General features: G+C 39.8%; 1 protein-coding gene across 6 annotated transcripts in view; it reads right to left on the bottom strand.

Annotated features, from left to right (window-relative positions):
• kdm4c (lysine (K)-specific demethylase 4C) overlaps positions 1 to 17,346 on the bottom strand; it is a 32,868-nt gene extending 15,522 nt beyond the window's left edge. For 2 of the 6 annotated variants that reach the window (XM_034687682.1, XM_034687681.1), the window contains exons 1-14: positions 17,148 to 17,316; positions 14,427 to 14,593; positions 13,953 to 14,128; positions 13,372 to 13,486; positions 12,392 to 12,585; positions 8,026 to 8,075; positions 7,204 to 7,307; positions 6,836 to 6,973; positions 6,411 to 6,604; positions 5,832 to 6,061; positions 3,536 to 5,643; positions 3,324 to 3,435; positions 1,982 to 2,169; positions 860 to 1,106 (exon numbers count right to left, since the gene is read on the bottom strand). In XM_034687682.1, the coding sequence (XP_034543573.1) occupies positions 860 to 1,106; positions 1,982 to 2,169; positions 3,324 to 3,435; positions 3,536 to 5,643; positions 5,832 to 6,061; positions 6,411 to 6,604; positions 6,836 to 6,973; positions 7,204 to 7,307; positions 8,026 to 8,075; positions 12,392 to 12,585; positions 13,372 to 13,486; positions 13,953 to 14,128; positions 14,427 to 14,570 (4,000 nt within the window). In that variant the 5' untranslated portion in view covers positions 14,571 to 14,593; positions 17,148 to 17,316. Of the gene's footprint in view, positions 1 to 859; positions 1,107 to 1,981; positions 2,170 to 3,323; positions 3,436 to 3,535; positions 5,644 to 5,831; positions 6,062 to 6,410; positions 6,605 to 6,835; positions 6,974 to 7,203; positions 7,308 to 8,025; positions 8,076 to 12,391; positions 12,586 to 13,371; positions 13,487 to 13,952; positions 14,129 to 14,426; positions 14,594 to 17,147 lie in introns of all 6 variants that reach the window. The other 4 variants (XM_034687679.1, XM_034687683.1, XM_034687680.1 and 1 more) reach the window with 4 other exon arrangements.
• Positions 17,347 to 18,768: the final 1,422 nt, after the last annotated feature.

An 18,768-nucleotide genomic window follows, 5' to 3' on the forward strand; every position in this document is an offset into this window, starting at 1 on the left:
TTCGAATAACAGCTCAGAGGGAAGGCAACATCAACATGTTCTTATTGTTGGGTCTCAGAACTAAACTTGTGGCTTTTTCATCAGTGTCAAATGACACACACTTCATCATCTGCTCCCCCACTACAGTACCTCCACTCACTTGCACGAGGCAAGTACATGAGTAGTTCTTACAATGACACTCCAGAGTAAAAAATAAAGTGGGATCAACATCAGTGGCGAGAATGTAAAAAGGGATGGAAAGTGACTCCAGGAGAAGTCCTTTTAAAGCTGTCAGGGCGGCATGTGAGACTCTAAAGAAGTGTGTGTGAGTCTGTGGTAGATGGGCTGAAAGCTTGAGATATTGGCAAAAAAAGTGTATGGATTGGGAAAGAGATCTGGAGGTTGTTAAAGCGTGTGAATGAGGGATTGAGTAAAAGCACAGTGTATCGTGTCTGAGTGTCCCGTGGAACTGAGAGGCTCCAGGGGTTTTTAAGAGTGTGTGTGAGGGCTTGATACACAGGCTTGGGGCTTTTGGACAGGAAGAATATGTGGTGGAGACAGAGGATTCACCCTCATTGGGCTGACGAGGGATATAAAATACTCTAAACCACAAAGAGAGGGGGAGTAAGGGAAATAGAAGGGGGGCTGGAACATGGAAATGGAGTGACTCAGGACATAAACCCACTGAACCTCTTATAGTGACATCAGAGAGACAGGCACAACATGTAGAAACAAACAGTGTGGTCAGTGAAGTGGGTGGTGAAAGTTAAGGACCTATAAACTGTTGGTACAAAATCACTTTTCACCTTAAGATGCACCAGGCTCTCTCTCTCTCTGCCACACACACACTCTGTCATGTTATCAATGCTTGTGTACTTACTAGCATGGACTTGCAGGCTACAGCCCTGGCAGCACAGTAGAGGGGAGGTGCCATCATCCTGCAGAAGAGGGTTCATGGGAGTCGGGGGGCAGTTCTGCTCCCGGAAAGAAAAGCAAATCTCCGGGACCAGAGGCTTGGTCCTTTTTAGACCTCGACAGACAGGATGTGTGGGGCCCTCCAATGGAGATGGAGATTTGGAGCTGTCCTTAGCAAAGAGAGGCGCGTTGTCCTCAGCTTTGTCTTCAACCTATAAAAAAAAGGAAATGGATGATTTTTTTGTTCATCATAAGAAGTTCACTGGAGCTTGTTGAAAAAAAAAACATTTTAAAAAAGCTGCAGGAAAAGCATGTGACCTTCATCAGCAGCAGGCTTAATTTTATTTTCAGTATAATTCAGAAGCAATTGTAGAGCTGTACTTAAGTTTTAACCCGTACATTTACAAACATTTCCTCCTGTAATGAGGCTCTGCTTTTATGATAATAAAGAAGTCTGGTTTCTTAATTAGTGTCGTATACAAACAGCTCTGTATTCAAGACATCAAATCAGGCAGACCTAAGACAACAGAACTACGAACTTCACAAAGTCATTGTGAGTTGACGGATGCTACAGACTGATATTAAAGACAAGATCTTAGGAAAGGGATAAAATCAGTTGACACACAAAATTGAGCTGGTGTGTAAAATAAACAAAAACTCTTTAAATACATTTAATTGACATAGTATGATGTATAACTAAAAATGTTAACTATTTCTCCTTGAACCTGACATGATAAAAGGAAGGACCATCTACAGATAATTTTCCCAGTAAATATTGTAGAGGATGAGGGTGAAAAAACAGAGATATGTGCTCTAAATCACTGACCATCACAGGTCAAATTAAAGTCACCCCCTCCTCTAGAGAAATACATTCTTTGTGAATGGAATTCAAAGGATGAAAGGAAAGAGTGCAACAGTAAGATATCTACTTGCACTGATCCTTTTCCTAATGCGGTGTACTCATATTTGTAAGTGTATTTATGCTTGAGTCTGCAATACAGACAGTCCCTAACCAAACAATAATGCATTTTGTGTCAAACATCCTCCATGTGGCACTGATAGAAGTTCTGGTTGATCTCCATTGTACCTGATAATAGGGCATGAAGAGTGTGCACACAGCGCAGTACGGCTGCACCGTGGCTACGTGAGCATTGTATTCCCGCTCTGCCGTGAAGCAGCTCTTCCTGTTCTGCCACAGGTGTACCAGAGGCTTCGCCCACGCTTCCATTTCCTCCTGCTCCTCCTCCTCCTCAGCCATGTTTTCTTCAGTGGGCTCTAAGTGGAGACACAACAAAGCCTTAAAACCTTGCAATCATTTATCCCTTCAGCTGGTGCTTCTTCTGCTAAAGCCCAGATGATGATTCATGCGATACAGAGCGCAAATCTTATTCTGGTGATTTGTAAATTAAGCCTTTTATGATTCTGAAGCAATTATGTTACTTGAACATGAATAAAACGTGGCATTCATCTTTCTCCCAATTAACATCAGCTGTATTAACAGTGATGTTGTGAAGTCAGATATTATTCATCCGCACTGATTAAAGTTTCCTCCACTGGCTGCGAAAACATTTTCAATAAATAGGAGTCTGTCTGTTTATAAAATTAGCCAAAATAATAAAGAGCTGTCATCATCATAAAATAGGCTGCTGGCAGCCATGGACATTTCATGGTCATTTCTCACTCAGGGACAAACAACCAAAATGGCTGCTGAATTATTCATCCTTTGTTCACAACCATGGAGATGATGAATGTGACCGTGTGTGTATGTGTGCATTAGTAGTTGTTAATTGTGGATCCTCCCATCCCGCTCTGTTAAAAACCACGAAAACAAATATCTATCACTAGCCCATTTTACTGTGGTAGGCCTAAGAGTTAAATCTATTTGGTTTATGGGTGCACTGACGTCAGAAGGATCATTTGGGGAGGACATAAAATGTGAAAAATTGGGAGAGGAAGCAGGGACCGCAGAGTGGAATGGTTCAACTGTTATAAAACGACGCAGCAGGGGAACAAAAACATTACCGGACATCACTTAATACTTACAAGTTTGGCTTTCACTCCATCAGGCTATAAACCTCAACTCTATTCCCTATGAGGTTATTTTTTCCCTGGCTACATTACCTTTCAACCAGGAGAAAGTTGTGGTTTTTAGGATGCTTGAAATGGGCTTCAAACCCCCCAAAACTGAGTTATGGCATATGTATTCTGGATTACTGCAATGCAACAAGCCGAGTCAAGGAGTTATGGTTTCTGGCTTTGTGCCATCCACAATGTAGCACCAACCACAACAAGAAATGTCCCAGGGCTTTTATTAGAATGATCATGACTACTGGCTTACAGCATGTGAACTTCACTAAAGATTTTTCAGGGTTAAAATTTCATTATACCTTTCAATTAGCTTTGCAAATTGCGTGTCTGTGTGTGCTCACCATCATCACTGGCAGCTTGCTGTTTGACAGCGGTGGGAACAGCCCGTGCAGTAGGTTTCCTGAGTGGGTGACGCCAGCTCTTAGTAGTCCTCTTCACTGACAGCGCTGGGTACTAGTGAGCAGACATCAATGACAGGCATTAGAGTGCAAATAACCTCGATTTGTATGAAAGTTGAGCACAAGACTGAATGTGTATGATTGAGTGCACTCACAGCACAGACCTCTCCAGGTTCCAGCCCTAATTCATCACACTGGTAGTTGCATGTGTTATTTTCCTCCCCTTCTTCTTCTTCTTCCTCTTCTTCTTCTTCTTCATCTGATGAGTCACTACTGCTGTCCCTCTTGGCATTACTTTGCTGCCCTGCCTCTTCGCCATCAGATCCCCCTTCTTCCATATCAGACACCCCATCCTGTCCTCCTGCACCTACCCCCAGAGGTGAAACAGAAGTATCCGAGTGTAGACTTTCCTCTCCGTCTCTCTGTCTTTCCAACTCTCTGCACAAGGAAAGAGCTTCAGACCCCTCTGCCTCCCCATTGTGGAGTTCATAATCTCCACAAATCCCCATGGGCTCAACAGCACCAACAGAAACCAAAGAAGTGGGCTCCAGCTGGGCCCAGGTGAGAGTCCCACCGTCCTCTTCCAGGTTGTCTGACTCACGGAGGTCTTGTTGTGGGTCATCGAGGTCTGTGACCTCTTTGCACTGAGGTTCGGTCCACATGGTGTAAGGTAGGGCATCATGGGTGAAATCAGAGGGGAGTTCTGGGTTCAGACTTTGGATGAGCACTGCAGGACTCGGGGAACTGAAGTTTTTCCAGATACTGCTCGAAAAAGGTTTGGGCTCTATGTATGAGTTTTGGGAAGTACAATGTGAGGGGGAGTATGTAGTGTTGTGGTTCAGTTCTGAAGCTGAGTGACTGTCATTCTGAGTGCATAACAGAGGGGAAGGGGCTGGGGGATTATTGTTTGAGGAACTAGTTAAAAGAGAAGCAGCACTGCTCTGACTCAATGCACTGTCTCTTTGTGCTGGGTCCTTTGAGTTGTCCCTATTTGCTAACTTTGCTAAGCTGTATTGCTGCTCTGTTCCTGGTGAAGTGCTTTGAACTAGCTGGCAAGAAGAAGCCTCAGTATGTCCGTTAGTTACATTTTCCAACTTGGTACGATCCTTTTCTGCAGCAATTCCGGCTGCTACTGGCATTTCATGGACACCACCAGATGTTATTTTATGTATAGCATTGGTGGTTAAATGAGTCGTGTTTCCTTCTGATACTGATACTGAAACAGACATTGATGCCCCTTCACTGTTATGTGAAGAATCTAAGCGCCTGTTTTTGGCTCGTTTTACAGTGAAAGGTTCTTTTGACATCAGTAAGTCAGTTTTTCTCTCATCCTGTTTGGCTCCATGTGAGGACAGAGAGCTAGTTGGCGTCTCCCGTTCAAGCACAGGTGCAACCTGGTCACTGCACAGTCTAGATTTTGTTACATCAGTCAGCCCATCATCGGCCGGGGTGAGAGAGGGCATCTCTTGTGTCAGTACAGGTGGCAAAGGGCAGATTCCAGCCTTATCTGCTAGCTCCGGTGTGAGTTGTGGCATATCCACTGCATTCCTCTGTAGGAGAGGAGGGAAAAGAATCCCCTCAGTGCTGCTTTTCTCTGGACTGTAAATGTGTCCTGAATGGGGGAAGGAACCACATGATATGTGACCTTTCCCCTCTACTGGCTCAGTTTTTACATCATAAAGTGCTTCTGCACTGGAGTGTGGGCATTTTGGATCAACACCAGTGTCCATGTTCTCTGCTTTAGCAGCATTGTTAGTGTTATTCTCAGAACATGTGTCCATGCAGCTGTCAGTGTTTGGCAGTGGGTTCAAAGTACCCACTCTAAATGAGGAACCAGGCCTCTGAGCTTCACAGTTGGTAGGACACAAGCTCATCTCAGTCTTAGCAGAAGTGCTTGTTGTGTGAAGAGGTGAGCTGAGTCTGTTTGCCTCCGGGGGAGGCACCCTGATAGAGCAGTCCTGAAGAGTTGTGAGGTCTTGTGGTTCGGGAGAGTGACACCTTGACTCATTAATTCCAGGATGCATCTGGTTAGCCTTGGGCCATTGTCTGAATCCTTCAGGAATCCTGCTTGTGACCTCTGACCCTGAGAGACGTTGAGGGTCAAAATGAGTGTCTGTCTCTGCCTTTGGGTCATTCTTTACTGGTGCAGCAGAGGAGGGAAAGGTGCTACAGGGAGAGTTATGGGATGGTCCCTTGGTGGAATATCCTAAACTATCGCTCTCCACACGATTCACCTTGACCACACACATCTGCCTACAAGGACCTGTTGGGAATAGAAAGATAAAAAACATGTGAAATGTACTATCAAGTTAGAAAACAACAAAACATTTATATACATCAAAGTTAATTGACATTTTCCCAAACTATAAAAACAGGCACATAGAAAAATCCAGCACATTAGCAGCCAGCTGTGCACATTAGCACTAACAGTGCCGTGACTCAGTCTCTTACCAGGTAGCTGAAAAGATTTTAGATTATGGTTGTGCTTTGAATCAGCTTCCTTTTTCCTTTCTTTCTTCTCTTCTCTGCAATCTGTCCCTGACACAGACTTTCGAACCTTGGGCCCGAGTGGGCCACCCAGACCTTTCCTTTTGTTGCTGTTCAATGCTGAGCAGCCATCCAAGCCAACAGGCTCTTCTGTGGTTCTGAGGCGCTTGGAGCGCATACGAGGGTTGCCGTTGCTGTAGGAAGAGAGAAAGATCAAAGGAGACTGAAGCACAATCACCCTGATTACAACCTAATAGGAATAGAGCAAGAGTGCAGTTGTGTGACTTAGGGTACAAGGGCATCAGGCTTTACAGCTGACAAATATTCCTGACGATATTTATTCAGTCTCTGGGCAATGTACAAATGCTACTACCATCACAGAGTGAACTTCATCATCACCATCAGATTTATCTGATAATGTTGCATGGGACATTTTCCACTCCAAAGGACTCCTCACTAGCCCTGTTAGCTGCAATAGACTTATCTCTGTAACAGCCTGGCCTAAAGAACAGAAGAAACACTGTCTGAATATGAATACAGTACCCTTTACTGGCAGGCTTGGTCTTGCGCCGCCTCTGCAACCAGCTCTGCAGCTCCGGTGTTGAGCTGGGAGTGGCATGTGTGTGGTCGATAGGTGTGGAGTCTTTGCCCAGCATCCAGGTGGGGTAGCGGTCAGGTTGAAAACGTTTCACAAAAGGTTCCATGGAAATCTTGACCATGTCCCTGCTACATGTGCACTAGATGAGAAAAAGGGGAGGATGAATATACTGGTTTTGCTTAAGAAAAAAAAATAGAAAAGAGGCCTCTTATTGTTAACTTTTGAGCCCAAATCATCATGCATCTCCTATACTTTGATACTGTGTGACCACGTTTTCACATGATATTAAAGACATTAAAAACTCAGACACATCTTTGTCAGCATCCCCAAAGTGGTGCACACTTGCATGGAAAGTTGAAATGTATATTACCTGCGTTGCCACTTTGCCATAGTCTATCCAGCGCACTGTGGCAAAGTTGGTGGACTCAGCACAGTTGAAACCATGATTGAAACCAGCATGGTAGCCATAAGGAAAGGTGATCATGAACTCTCCAGCTTCCTGAGTAATCTAACAATTTAGAAGGAAAAGCAGAGATAGGTGTGTAAAAACAGTTGTGTATCAAAATCCTGAACTGTCTTTTTGGTTTTCAAAATGACTTGAGATTTCTGAAGTCAGTCAAAACAAGCATTGCTAATTAATATGGCAAGAAAAGCTGTTTTCGGGAAAGTTGGTAAATAAGAAGCGTAAGAATGGCAAGAAGACGAGGACAGTCATTTTTCAAGGGGCTGAGTGCCTACCTTATCAAAAGGAATGCCATACTTCTTCAGTATGGAAGGGGAGATTAGAGTCATCTTGTGGCGAAGAAAAGCTTCACAGCCCTTGAAGCTGTTGGGGAAGAAACCTGAGAAAAACAAGCACATACACATAGATTCTCTTAAAGCAGGGTATAGAATGGCCTAGTGAAAAAAACTACACAAAAAAACAACACCATAATTTACCACACAACAATTTCATCTGACAAGTCAAACACACAGAGGGCAACTTTTAATTTTTAATAACATTTCTAGAGTCAACATCGTTATTTTCTGTGAATGGAAACAATTGTTTAATCAAGCTTTGTTGCAGATTACTTCCTCATCTCCGAACTTTGTTAATTGAATGGCTGTCTGTAACACTTGGCCTTGTTCTGCTGTGATATTTGTAGTGTCTATTTATCCAGTGAAGTAATCAGCATAGTGAGTTCAGACAAAATAGCCTCATTTAAAATCAGCTATAACAATCGTTAAGCTCTTACTGGTACCATATGTAATACAGTTAATTGAGTCTCCATATGTCTTGCAGCATAGATTTTCCCAAAGTGGTTTGTCAATACATCTGCACATCGTTCCACTTTATATCAGTACATAGGAGCAGTCGGAGCTCATTCGCAGTCTGCATCTTTGGCTGTAGCGTTACCTCCTGTGCCCCCTTATTGCTGGGTTTATTATTTATTATGTGCTGTGCTTTGTTGTTTAATACAGACCTGCTTCTGTATGCTGCAATCATAATTTAATAATTATTCAATTACCCCGCCTCCTTTTATATGGATAATACAAAGAGAAAATAAATTATTCCTTTACCTGTAGCCAGACGCTCCAGTCTCTTTCCGTGCTCAGGGGGGATGGCGTACCTGATAGAGACAACAGATAGATATGGAGGAGACAGAATTATTTTTGACAGTGTAAATGAAATTCTGAACATGTATTGTTCATTATGCCTGCACTGTAACAAACAGTGACTGTTGCAGACAAGTTTTACAACAGATGCCTTTTCAATTGCAAGACTGCCATCAAGTGGTGGATAAAGAAATGGTTGCAAGAAGGATGTTGGATTATTTCCTGTATTGTACTATTGATACAAAGGAAAATACAAAGAAATGTTGTTATATCTTATTGAGAATGTATATCTGAGCTTACTGTACACACAAAGAAAGACAAATACAGATCAAAGTAGTATTCCTGCCAGATGAACTGATGCAGAACCAGACACCTTTTTTCAAAGTTAGGATAAAGTGGATTATCAGGTGACATTGACTAGTTGAACTGTATACAATTCAATCCCCATCCCCTTAAAAAAAACAGTGGTAGCCTTAAACAATTCTTCTTGATGCATAATCTCTGTATTCTCTCTAGTTGGCAACATCTTAAAATAAAGCAGTAAAGATCAAATTGGAACCATAAAAGCTTTTGATTTTCTTGTAAGGACTCTAGATGGTAAAGGTTTATCACATTGTTGTAAACAGCTGTTAAAGCATGATTGTGCAACTGCCTGGTTTGAATAAATACTGCCATCCCTCTATTTGACTGCAAGTAAAAACAGTCTGAATAGAAACCCTTTATTAATATAGATAACAATTGTATCATGAAGATATTTTAAGATCCCTCTTGAATCATCACGCTGGTGGGCATCAAAGGAATAGATCATTTTGAAGTGCTTGAGAGGACATTTCTAGGAAACAAGATATATTCTAAATATAATGGGATATTATGCATAGGGTATATTGCCCATCCCTGTAAGGAGCATATTTCTGTCTGTGGTTTGGACAATGATCTGCTGTTGAGTTGAAGAGTTTAGAGGATCTAATTTTGACGTTATTCTGTTTTCTCTTGCGCCACACCGCTGATGCAGTTTTTACTAAAACTGCTTCCAAAGTTCCCAACGACAAACTGAAACAATGTGACAGGATTCCCTCAAGGTTTGACTAGGCATTCCATCTGACTCGCACCATCCACCCTCAGGTTTGTGGCGTTTCTATCATCATATCACCTGTCAGCTTAACAGAGCAGTGCGAGACAGGGTGAGAGGGAGGGAGAGGCAAACTCAGGTAGAGGTGACACGGGGAGTTGGAGGGGATTGAGAAGAGGTGCATCTTTAAGCTGCTCCCCTCCAGGGAAGAGATGTCAAAAAAGAAGCAAGATGAAAGAGTGTATATCAGTTTTTGTGTGTGTGTGTGTGTGTGTGTGTGTGTGTGTGTGTGTGTGTGTGTGTGTGTGTGTGTGTGTGTGTGTGTGTGTGTGTGTGTGTGTGTGTGTGTGTGTGTGTGTGTGTGTGTTTGATGATAAGGGTATGCATGTGTGTAGGTTCTTGGCGCGTTATGCTGCTCTCTCTGAGTGTGTGTACGTGTCTGTGTTTCTATGTATGTGTGTGTGTGTGTGTGTGTGTGTGTGTGTGTGCGACTGTCTGGCTGTGACACTGATCCCTGTGGGGTTGCAGGGCTCACTGCTCTAATGAGCAGAACTCCCTCCAGGGCAAGAGGCACAGAGAAATGGAGCAAGCCAAGCTGACAAAGAAATAAAAAGCAAACTCTATTTTGATCTACCTGCATTCTTCACCTTGTCTTCCTTTTTATTATTTTAACCATGAAACTCCTTAAAACGCAGCTCCTCATATCTTGGAGAATGTAGGCGCTTTTACACCTGTGCAATGCTCAACACTATACCATGTTTCATGCCAACAAAGTATTTTCTATGAAATTCAAACGATATAGACTTTAAACTTTAAAATATGACAATGTTTGATCTATCTGTAAAATTTGTCACTTTCAGAAAAACCTGAAAAACCTTTCAGTAAAACCACTTGTTGGTTAATTACCATATTGACCCTAAAAAGAGGCATGTTTTTTTTTCCTCTTGAAATCCATCCAAAAAAAAGCATGATTGTCTTATGTTTGAGATTTAGTAATTAAGTACTTATATTCGTTACAATAGCGGAGAGTGCCATATCCATTCTTTATCTTAGTAATTTATTTTATTTTGGTGAGTTTTAACATCTTATTTTACCTCCAGTGTTTCCTCATTAAGATATGTGTGATATATGGGACCCCCTTGAAAACGAGATGCTGCATGTCAAGGGGCTATCCTATAATAAATAAATTCCAAATATCATGACAGTGTTTTTTTTGTATTTTGAATTTACTCTATTGTTATCTTTTTTTTTATTTTATGTAAAGCACTTTGTGTTACAATATCCTTGTATGAAAAGCGCTTTACAAATAAAGTCTGATGATTGATAAAGGGAGTGTATCCCCCATGACTGACACCAGTTTTTACTCCCGACTGCCAAACCAAGGGGGCAAAAGATGGAGACAAGGTGACCAGAGTAAAATATAAAAAAATGGGATACGTTACTGAGGTAGAGTTATGAAGTCAACTGGACTTGGTGGAAATCCTTGAATACTGTTCACTTTTCTAAAACAACATTGATTTACCATGACCTGGATGACTGAGAACCTTCACAGACAAGCTGAGACATTAAATAACTGTCAAGCAGCCAAGAAACATGATCACGGAGTATAAGGTCCAAAGATGGCAAGCCTGAAAAGACAGTCATGTGAGTGAAAAACAGAGAGAATTACTCATTAACAGATCTGTCAACAATCTGGTGGACTGCAGGTTATTTAGATTTTTATGGTATTTAAAAACAGATACCATAAGTGCTTCTTTATGCATGTGATCATAATTGTTGCTATAAATTTATGAATTTGGTTGTGAAGCAACATCAAAAACATAATACTATTTAACAGTGTTAAAATCAGTGACCTACTTTGTTTTATTTAATATGTTTGTTTGATCATTTTTTACATTAAAAATTGTTTTCTCTAAAAGAACAAAAAAAAAACTGGATTTGATCTTCAAAAAGTTTTTTTTCGAAAAGCTGGTCTTGAAGAGAGATGTCGTCTTATAATCAGGGTAGTCTTCATTCTGGTCAATACAGACATTTTAAATTATAACAACATCAACTGATGCTTATTCTTGTCAATGGTGTAAATCACAACTGAACTCAGTTCTCTTCTAGAAAAGTCCAGCTTCTCTTTCCGCTAAACCTCTGGGAATATTTCCCAGAATACCAGATACATGCAAAAAAAAAATAGTAGTAAGGGTACAACCACAATCACTGCGATAAAAATGTACAATGTTTGTGACAATTTTTTTTGGTCCCAGTGTTTTGTAAATGGTTGACTGGTCAACATATTTCATTTTGTCTTACTCCACTGTGCAGCCAGAACAATGGTTAAGAAGTCCAACGATATGCTTGAGCCCTTGGAGACTAACAAAACTTCAAAAGACTGTAATCTCATCTGAAATCTGACCCCTGCAGCTTAATATCTTGGAGCTTTTCTATTCTCACTAGTATTTGTATTTTCCAGAGTATCATCACTTATTGCAGGTAACCACCTCCTCAGTGAGCATAACAAGTACTAAGGGAATGAAACCCTGGGGCCATGTGCAGCAGAATGACTGAGTCAATCAAATGAAAGCTGTGAAATTGTATGTGATTCACTATTCAAATCCACTTCATAAAAATGAATCATGAGGAGCATCTGAGTGGAGGGCGCTAAAGATGGATTTTGCAGCCCTAGAGCAAAAATGCTTATAAAAAGGGCACTAAATATACTATCAACTCTTTGCTAATTTTCTCAGGAATAAAACAGTCCTAACAAAAGTATTGGACCTATGTAAACATAAGGAACAGATCTGAAAATGGAAAAGCATTTACCTAAATGTGTATCACATTCAAAATTACACTGTTTTACAAGATTAACTTTGAAAAAAGGCCGTTTTTCTGGACAACATAAAAGAGCAGGTTTACTTCCATTTAGTCCCATGAGAGGAAAGGAAGAAAAGTGGCACATGGTTGGGACCTTCAATAAGTTCAGCTGACTTTGGTGGATTTGGATGAGTTACAGAGCTCACAAAATAAGTGGTATCTATTGAAACAAGCATCATCACAAACTCCAGAAAAGCATTGGAGTAGGACATTAACAATACAACTAGGGCTGCCTGATAACTGCAACAAGGTACTTGAGTCAGGATTATATTGTCAAATTAGACATGTAACAGAAAGATATTTATCAAAGACAATGATTATATCTTCCTGTTGTGTTTTGTTGCATATTTACTGGGTTGCATTATTTGTTACATTCTTCAGTTTCTCCCCCACACTCACCAGGACTTGGGCTCTCCAAAGTGCAGGTAGTTGATGCTGTACAAGTCCATATCTTCAGTGTGCCAGGAGAAGGTGGTCTTCCACATGCCAAAGTATAGATATGGAGTGTTTACCCCCTGGATGGAGACACCACAGTCCTCCTCGATTACATCCAAGACAGAATTCAGGTGGCCAATATTCCACTCCTCCACATCCTGTGACATTAATAGAATCGGTTAGATAGCTTACGGGATCAATCCAGCAGATTGGTTATGCGCTTGACCATGGTATTTTTAAAATCCAATTTGCACAAACAATATGAAGCAAATTTTAACTCTTTATGCCGCTGGTTGGGCAGCTGTCTAATCTCCTATGTGGCTTTCCATTTAAAGCAGGGATTATTCTCAGAAAAGATTTGTATTTGCGGAAATGTGACGCAGAAGAAGACTGTGTTTTCATTTCATAATGTGCAAACAGTGTATGTCACTGATATAATTGTGTCTTGTTTGGATGAAGTTGGCCCTCTAAAACTTTTTAATAGATTAATTTATTTTCTTATCTTGAAAGAAAGAATATTCCATCAAGCTCAATACTCACTATACGTGTAGCTTTGTGTAAACTCAGAAGGATTATTTAGCATGTTCCAGCGGCATTGTTTGAGTTGATGTTTAAACAAATCTGCCAATTGTATCTGCATTAATCTGTTGCTTTTAGTCAATTTATTTGGAGTCTCCCTATGTGGAAATTATTAGCTTCAAATTAGTAACTTTAAGTTTGGGGAAAAGCAAAGCAAGACTACCAGTTTACCAAATGATGTCCACCATTAATCCTCCTGATGACAGAGCCATTTTTTAAAAAAATGAATCAGTAAAGAATCAATTCAATCTTGACTAAACTGATTTTATGGGGATTAATTTACAAATGAGGGAAATGTTCATGTGTATATAAACTAAGTAACACAAACAGAAAAAAGTCATAAAAGAGGAGCAAAACCCTTTTACCTCATCATAAAGGCTGCCACTGACATCAGCACCATATATTGGAGAGACAAAAGTGAGGTTCTTCCAATATTTCCTCTCAAGATCTTCATAATTCAGGTAGCGAGGCGTACAGTACCTGCAGAGAAGAGAGACATTACATTTGGTGATGTAAGAGGAGTCACTCTTACTCTTTTAAACCACTTTAGCAAAATAGGATTAGCAGCACAACCCTAAGTACATGAAAATACGTTTTCATATAATCAGCAGTAGCAAATATAATGTAAAACACCTGCAATACAACTCCCTAGATTCATTTCAAATGTTTTCTTTAAAAAAAAAATCAAACGTGCACCAACATCCTACACATAAAGTAGTTGTTAAGTTTGTCTCTATTTCTATTAGACAGTTTAATAGGAGGTTACTCTGCATTCCCAAAAAGTTTAATACATCATAAAGAATGCTGTGAACAAAGATCATGTTCTTTTTTCTCTGGTAGCACAAAAATATGAACCATGTGTGAATTAAAACTTTGTAAGTCCTTTGCCGCCCTTTGATAAAACTAGTGGACACTAAAAGCAATTTAGTTATGACATAATACCCACATGTCACTGTTAGCCAATCGCCTGAACTCCTGCACACTAAGAGGCTTCTTCTGGATGTTGTATTGAGTGAAGAGCCCTGACTGGCCAGCCACCATCTGTTGTATGGGAGCATCAATCATCAGATCATCTATGTCATCATAGGTACGGCGGGGCTTCCAGCCTTTAGGAGGAATCACCTTTGAAACAAAAACAAGAGGAAGAACTGCTCGTCAACATGAAATAGGGATAATAAACAATCCCCTTTTCTTTGTTTATGTCTTACTTGAACTGCTTTCAGTACAAATTGTTGTGTAATCAGGCTTTGCAAAAGTCGTCTGACAGCAGGCCAACAAAACATGAAAACTATGAAGACAAACTCAGTGGCTAGCACAAAATGCATCACAAAGATTCATCAAATGGATCTCAAATGTCATAGAACTAGACACGTTTACTTTTAGGGTAAGTAATAACTTCTCCCAAGTTGAGACTTCCCACCTTAGCCAGGCCTGCACGGTGAGCCCCCTGAGACTCCATGTGAGCCAGGTATTGGTTGAAGTCCTGAAACTCTTCCATGGTGGGCCTGAACGTCATGATCTTGCAGGTGGGGTTTGCAGGGGTGAACACCTCTGCTCCCGCCATCCTGCCTGCTCACCAACTCAAACCTTTGGAAAAAGAAAAGCAGTTTTTACAGGTTGCATTTATGATTAATAATCAAGATGAGTAATGATTGTGGGGAAATCATATTTAGGTGGTAAATAAATTGTGACTTCGTCACTTTTCCTTTCTGAAAAGATAAACAATAATAAGAACATGCTAAAACAATGAAAAGAACGGAAATGAACAGAGAATTGACAAAATCTGGAAACTGCAATACGTTTAACATTAATGGATTTTAATGTTTACAAAAAAACTGTATGTTTGTACATTTGACATCTTAATATGTCTCTTATTGTTCATTTTACTACTAAACATCAAGGTACTTGCCATACTATGCATTATACTGTCTTAGACGTTGGCACAGTTCAGTTCATTATCAACAACTGCAACAAGCAACAAGTCATTCTTTATGGGGCGCCGTTTGTAAAGTTGTGCACACTGAAAATAACAGCAACAACTCTCCACATTTAGCTCCAAAACGTCATAACAATTTAAAGTGAATTTTTAAGTCACTTTTTTTTAATAACATTGAGAGAAATATTTGTGATCTCCTTCACATTTCATTTTTTTGTGAAAAATATATTAAGTTAAAATTTTGTTACATCCAAATGTTAAAAATAAATATAAATGTTAAATATAAATATAATTATTAAATATAAATCTAATCGTTAAATATAAATATAAATGTTAAATATAAATCTAAAATGTTGTTCTATGATCCTAAATATTTAGCTGATATGTGGCAGTGTGAATTTGCGTATCAGCTAAATATTTAAGATCGTGGAGCAACATTTAACATTTAGATTCAACATTTAACATTTAGATTCAACATTTAACATTTAGATTTATATTTAACATTAGATTTATAGTTAACATTTAGATTTATTGTTGAACATTTAGATTTAGATTTAACATTTAGATTTATTTTTAGATTTATTTTTAGCATTTGGATTTAACAATTATTTTAACCTAATATATTTTTCACAAGAAAATTAAATGTGAAGCAGATCATAAATATTCCTCTGAATGTGCTAAAAAAAAGTGACTTTTAAAAATTTACTCTACATTTTTATGATTTTTTGGAGCTAAATGTGGAGAAATGTTGCTGTTATTTTCAGTGTGCACAACTTTACAAACGGCGCCCCATAATCCTGCATATCTATGGAGGAACTTATGTCCTATTAGTAGTTTAGCATACGGTCACTTGTTGCAGTGATACACTGATTGATGCGTTAAATAATGCCTATTTCGTTGAGGTGTGAGAGTTAGGCAATTGTAAGTGAAATCCTCATTATGTTTTCCGTTTTTTCTTTAACAAGCGACAAACTTAATGTATTAACATTTTAAAATATGCACCTTAAATGTTTGTGTTGTGTAAGAGCAGGGACGCAGCCGGTTTGTGAGTAACTCGCAACTTCGCCACTAGATGGAGCAAGAGATTCAACAAATGTCGATTTGATCCTTTGATCCTTTCTGATGCCAACTACCCTTTTCAGATTTTTGTCCCATCCACCCATCCCACTCCCAACTCTGACTTTACTGAGCACTCAGACAAAGGATCACATTGCCCTATGGGACGCTGTTTTCATTTCTAACTTTAAACCCTACAACGCTGCAAACCACAATACAATGGCGTGCGATTCGATTATGTAACAGGCGTATGCAGACGAAAACTAGATTTAGAAAAATATAACATCTACACTGTTTATTCACCAGACTTTATTAAAGAATTACCCTTTGTTCAATTTGTAAAGAAGAAGATGGAAACATGGATAACTTTCATCGTGTAATACTGGGCCCTGCTATTCCTCAGAATACCTGCTACAACCACTTGCAACAAATACATCTCAGCTAAATAGTAATCTCGCTCTCATGAGAAGAGGAGCGTCGGAGTTGTGTTGATCTTTGTTGTCTACCAAGCCTGCTAACTAGCCAGCGTTTTGTTATGATGCAAAGTCCTGACTGAACACATAGCGCAGCTTGCTAGCTCTTACGACTCATAATTTAATATTGAGATTATATATGCATTCAGGACTCTTTCACATATCTTTGTTTTGTGTATATGGACCCGAGTGGTGCGCACTTCAGGGATAACTTCGCTGTTATTAAGGGGAAGGCATCACTAACTATTGCGCTAAGCTAGCTTCGCCACGGGCAAGCTAACTTCTAAAGCACAAGTCAATGGGGTTTAAATGTCCCTACAAGGTGGCTCCAGACAGGGCCGTGGCTAGCTTCTCGCTCGGTGACTTTCTGTGGTGTACACTAATCTGGTGTATTTTTAAGGTGCACATGAGTTACAAGTGTAGTACAAGTATGAGAAAATACAGATAAGCAGTGACAAAGCACACAACGCAGGACAGATTGACAAATGAACGCGTGCCAACTTACTTGGTTGGTTACGCTAAGGGTTAGCTGTTGATAGCTTGGCTAACTCTGCACAGGACTCACGAAATGCTCACTATCCTGATAAATCAATATCTATGGGAGCTTGCTATGGCACCATGCAACATTTCGCTCTATCACATGCTCTTTTTTCCCGCAAAAGATGTGGTGTTTTACCTTGATAAAGAATAAGGGTTGGTGTTGTTGTTTATCCCCTTCCTTGTTCGTCCAGCTGATTCACATGACAGCTGCTCTGCTCGCTGCTGCTGCTTCTGCTGTATGGAGCTGCGTGCCTTGTACACGAGGAGGCGTTCAAGACCGGTACGCTGAGCGTCAACGTGCTAACCGGTGCTATCAGGCTCAAGCGTGTTCAGATCCAGACTGGGTCGTGGATCCACATACTGTGAGATCTACGATCCAGTAAAGGCGTTGATCACCTGGAACGCAACCAATATTTGTTAAAGTGCACTTGCAGGTGGTTCCATCTCATTTTGGCAGTTTTATTGCACAGAACATTTCATGCATTTGCCTTAATAGAATAGAATAGTAGAAAGTACTTTATTAATAACCGAAGGGGGAAATTCAGGTGTCTGGCAGATGAAGTTATAAAAATCACATAAAACAAGTAATTCAGGCATGGCCGTGGGAAGTAGGGGTGCTGAGGGTGTCCCTGTTGGAAAAGGCATCACACATTTTTTTCTGAATGTATAAATAAGTTGAAATAAATACATTAACACAATAAAACAGTTTTTTAAAAATCATTTTCATTGTATTATTTTCTGAAAATTTAATGCCTGAGGAAGATTTGAGAAATTATTATTGCAATTTTAGATAATTATTCATTTTAAAATAACCCGATGCATGGGCCCTGTGTGTGTGCCTGCTTAAAAACTGAACGTATTTGGATAAGTTCTGTTCAATGCGCTTTACTGCTTTATGGGTCTGTTTTACCAGGTTTGGCTTGTATGCTCTTTGCTGTACAACGGTATGGAAGTTGCGAGTCGGGCATTTGATACATATTAAAGCAGCCTGTATTATATTCGTTATTGATGTGAATTTATAATAAAAAGTTCTCTTGAAAGCTTGTATTCAAACCAGATAGATAAAAATAAAATGTATGTGTGCAATAGCCTATCAGTTGCATACGTAACCTAAATGCAAAAAGAAAAAATATTGCACCTCTTACTACAGCACCCCCAACTTAAAGCCACTTCCCACGGCTCTGAATTCAGGTGTCTGTCAGCTCATCTCCCATTGGCTAGACTCAGAGTTGAACCTAATGGCTGCAGGGATGAATGATTTTTTTCTATCTCTCAGTCCTGCAGTGCAGAGAGATGAAGTATTCAGAAGTATTGTGAGGTAGTGCAAAAGTATTTTAATGGACCTCAAAAATTCTGCTGTATCACAAATGCATTGCATATTTGTGCTCAACATATTAGGCAAGCCAAAAGTGGCTCACAAAAAATGTAGCCCTGACCCCTCGGGTTCTCCACACTGGCATTATATTGAAGAATATTATTTAGGTTGCCTTTTTAATCATTCATTGCATCTTTATGCATGTGTTACGAGTCCGGGCACGGTGACCACAATAACAAAAAGAATGATATATGTAGACTGAAAGTAGAGTCTCAGAACAAGAAGAAACAGGAGCACTCGTTTCTTTCTCCAGATTGTGTCTCTTTAATTTCTTCAACCTATATACATTTTACATTCAGTACATTTCCTTTTCCTGTTAATATAAAGCTTTAAAATACTAAGTTTATCCTTTGCCACAATAGGCATCTGTAACTACTCAAAA

The sequence above is a fragment of the Notolabrus celidotus genome, chromosome 7 (assembly GCF_009762535.1).
Source record: "Notolabrus celidotus isolate fNotCel1 chromosome 7, fNotCel1.pri, whole genome shotgun sequence".
Taxonomy (NCBI): domain Eukaryota; kingdom Metazoa; phylum Chordata; class Actinopteri; order Labriformes; family Labridae; genus Notolabrus; species Notolabrus celidotus.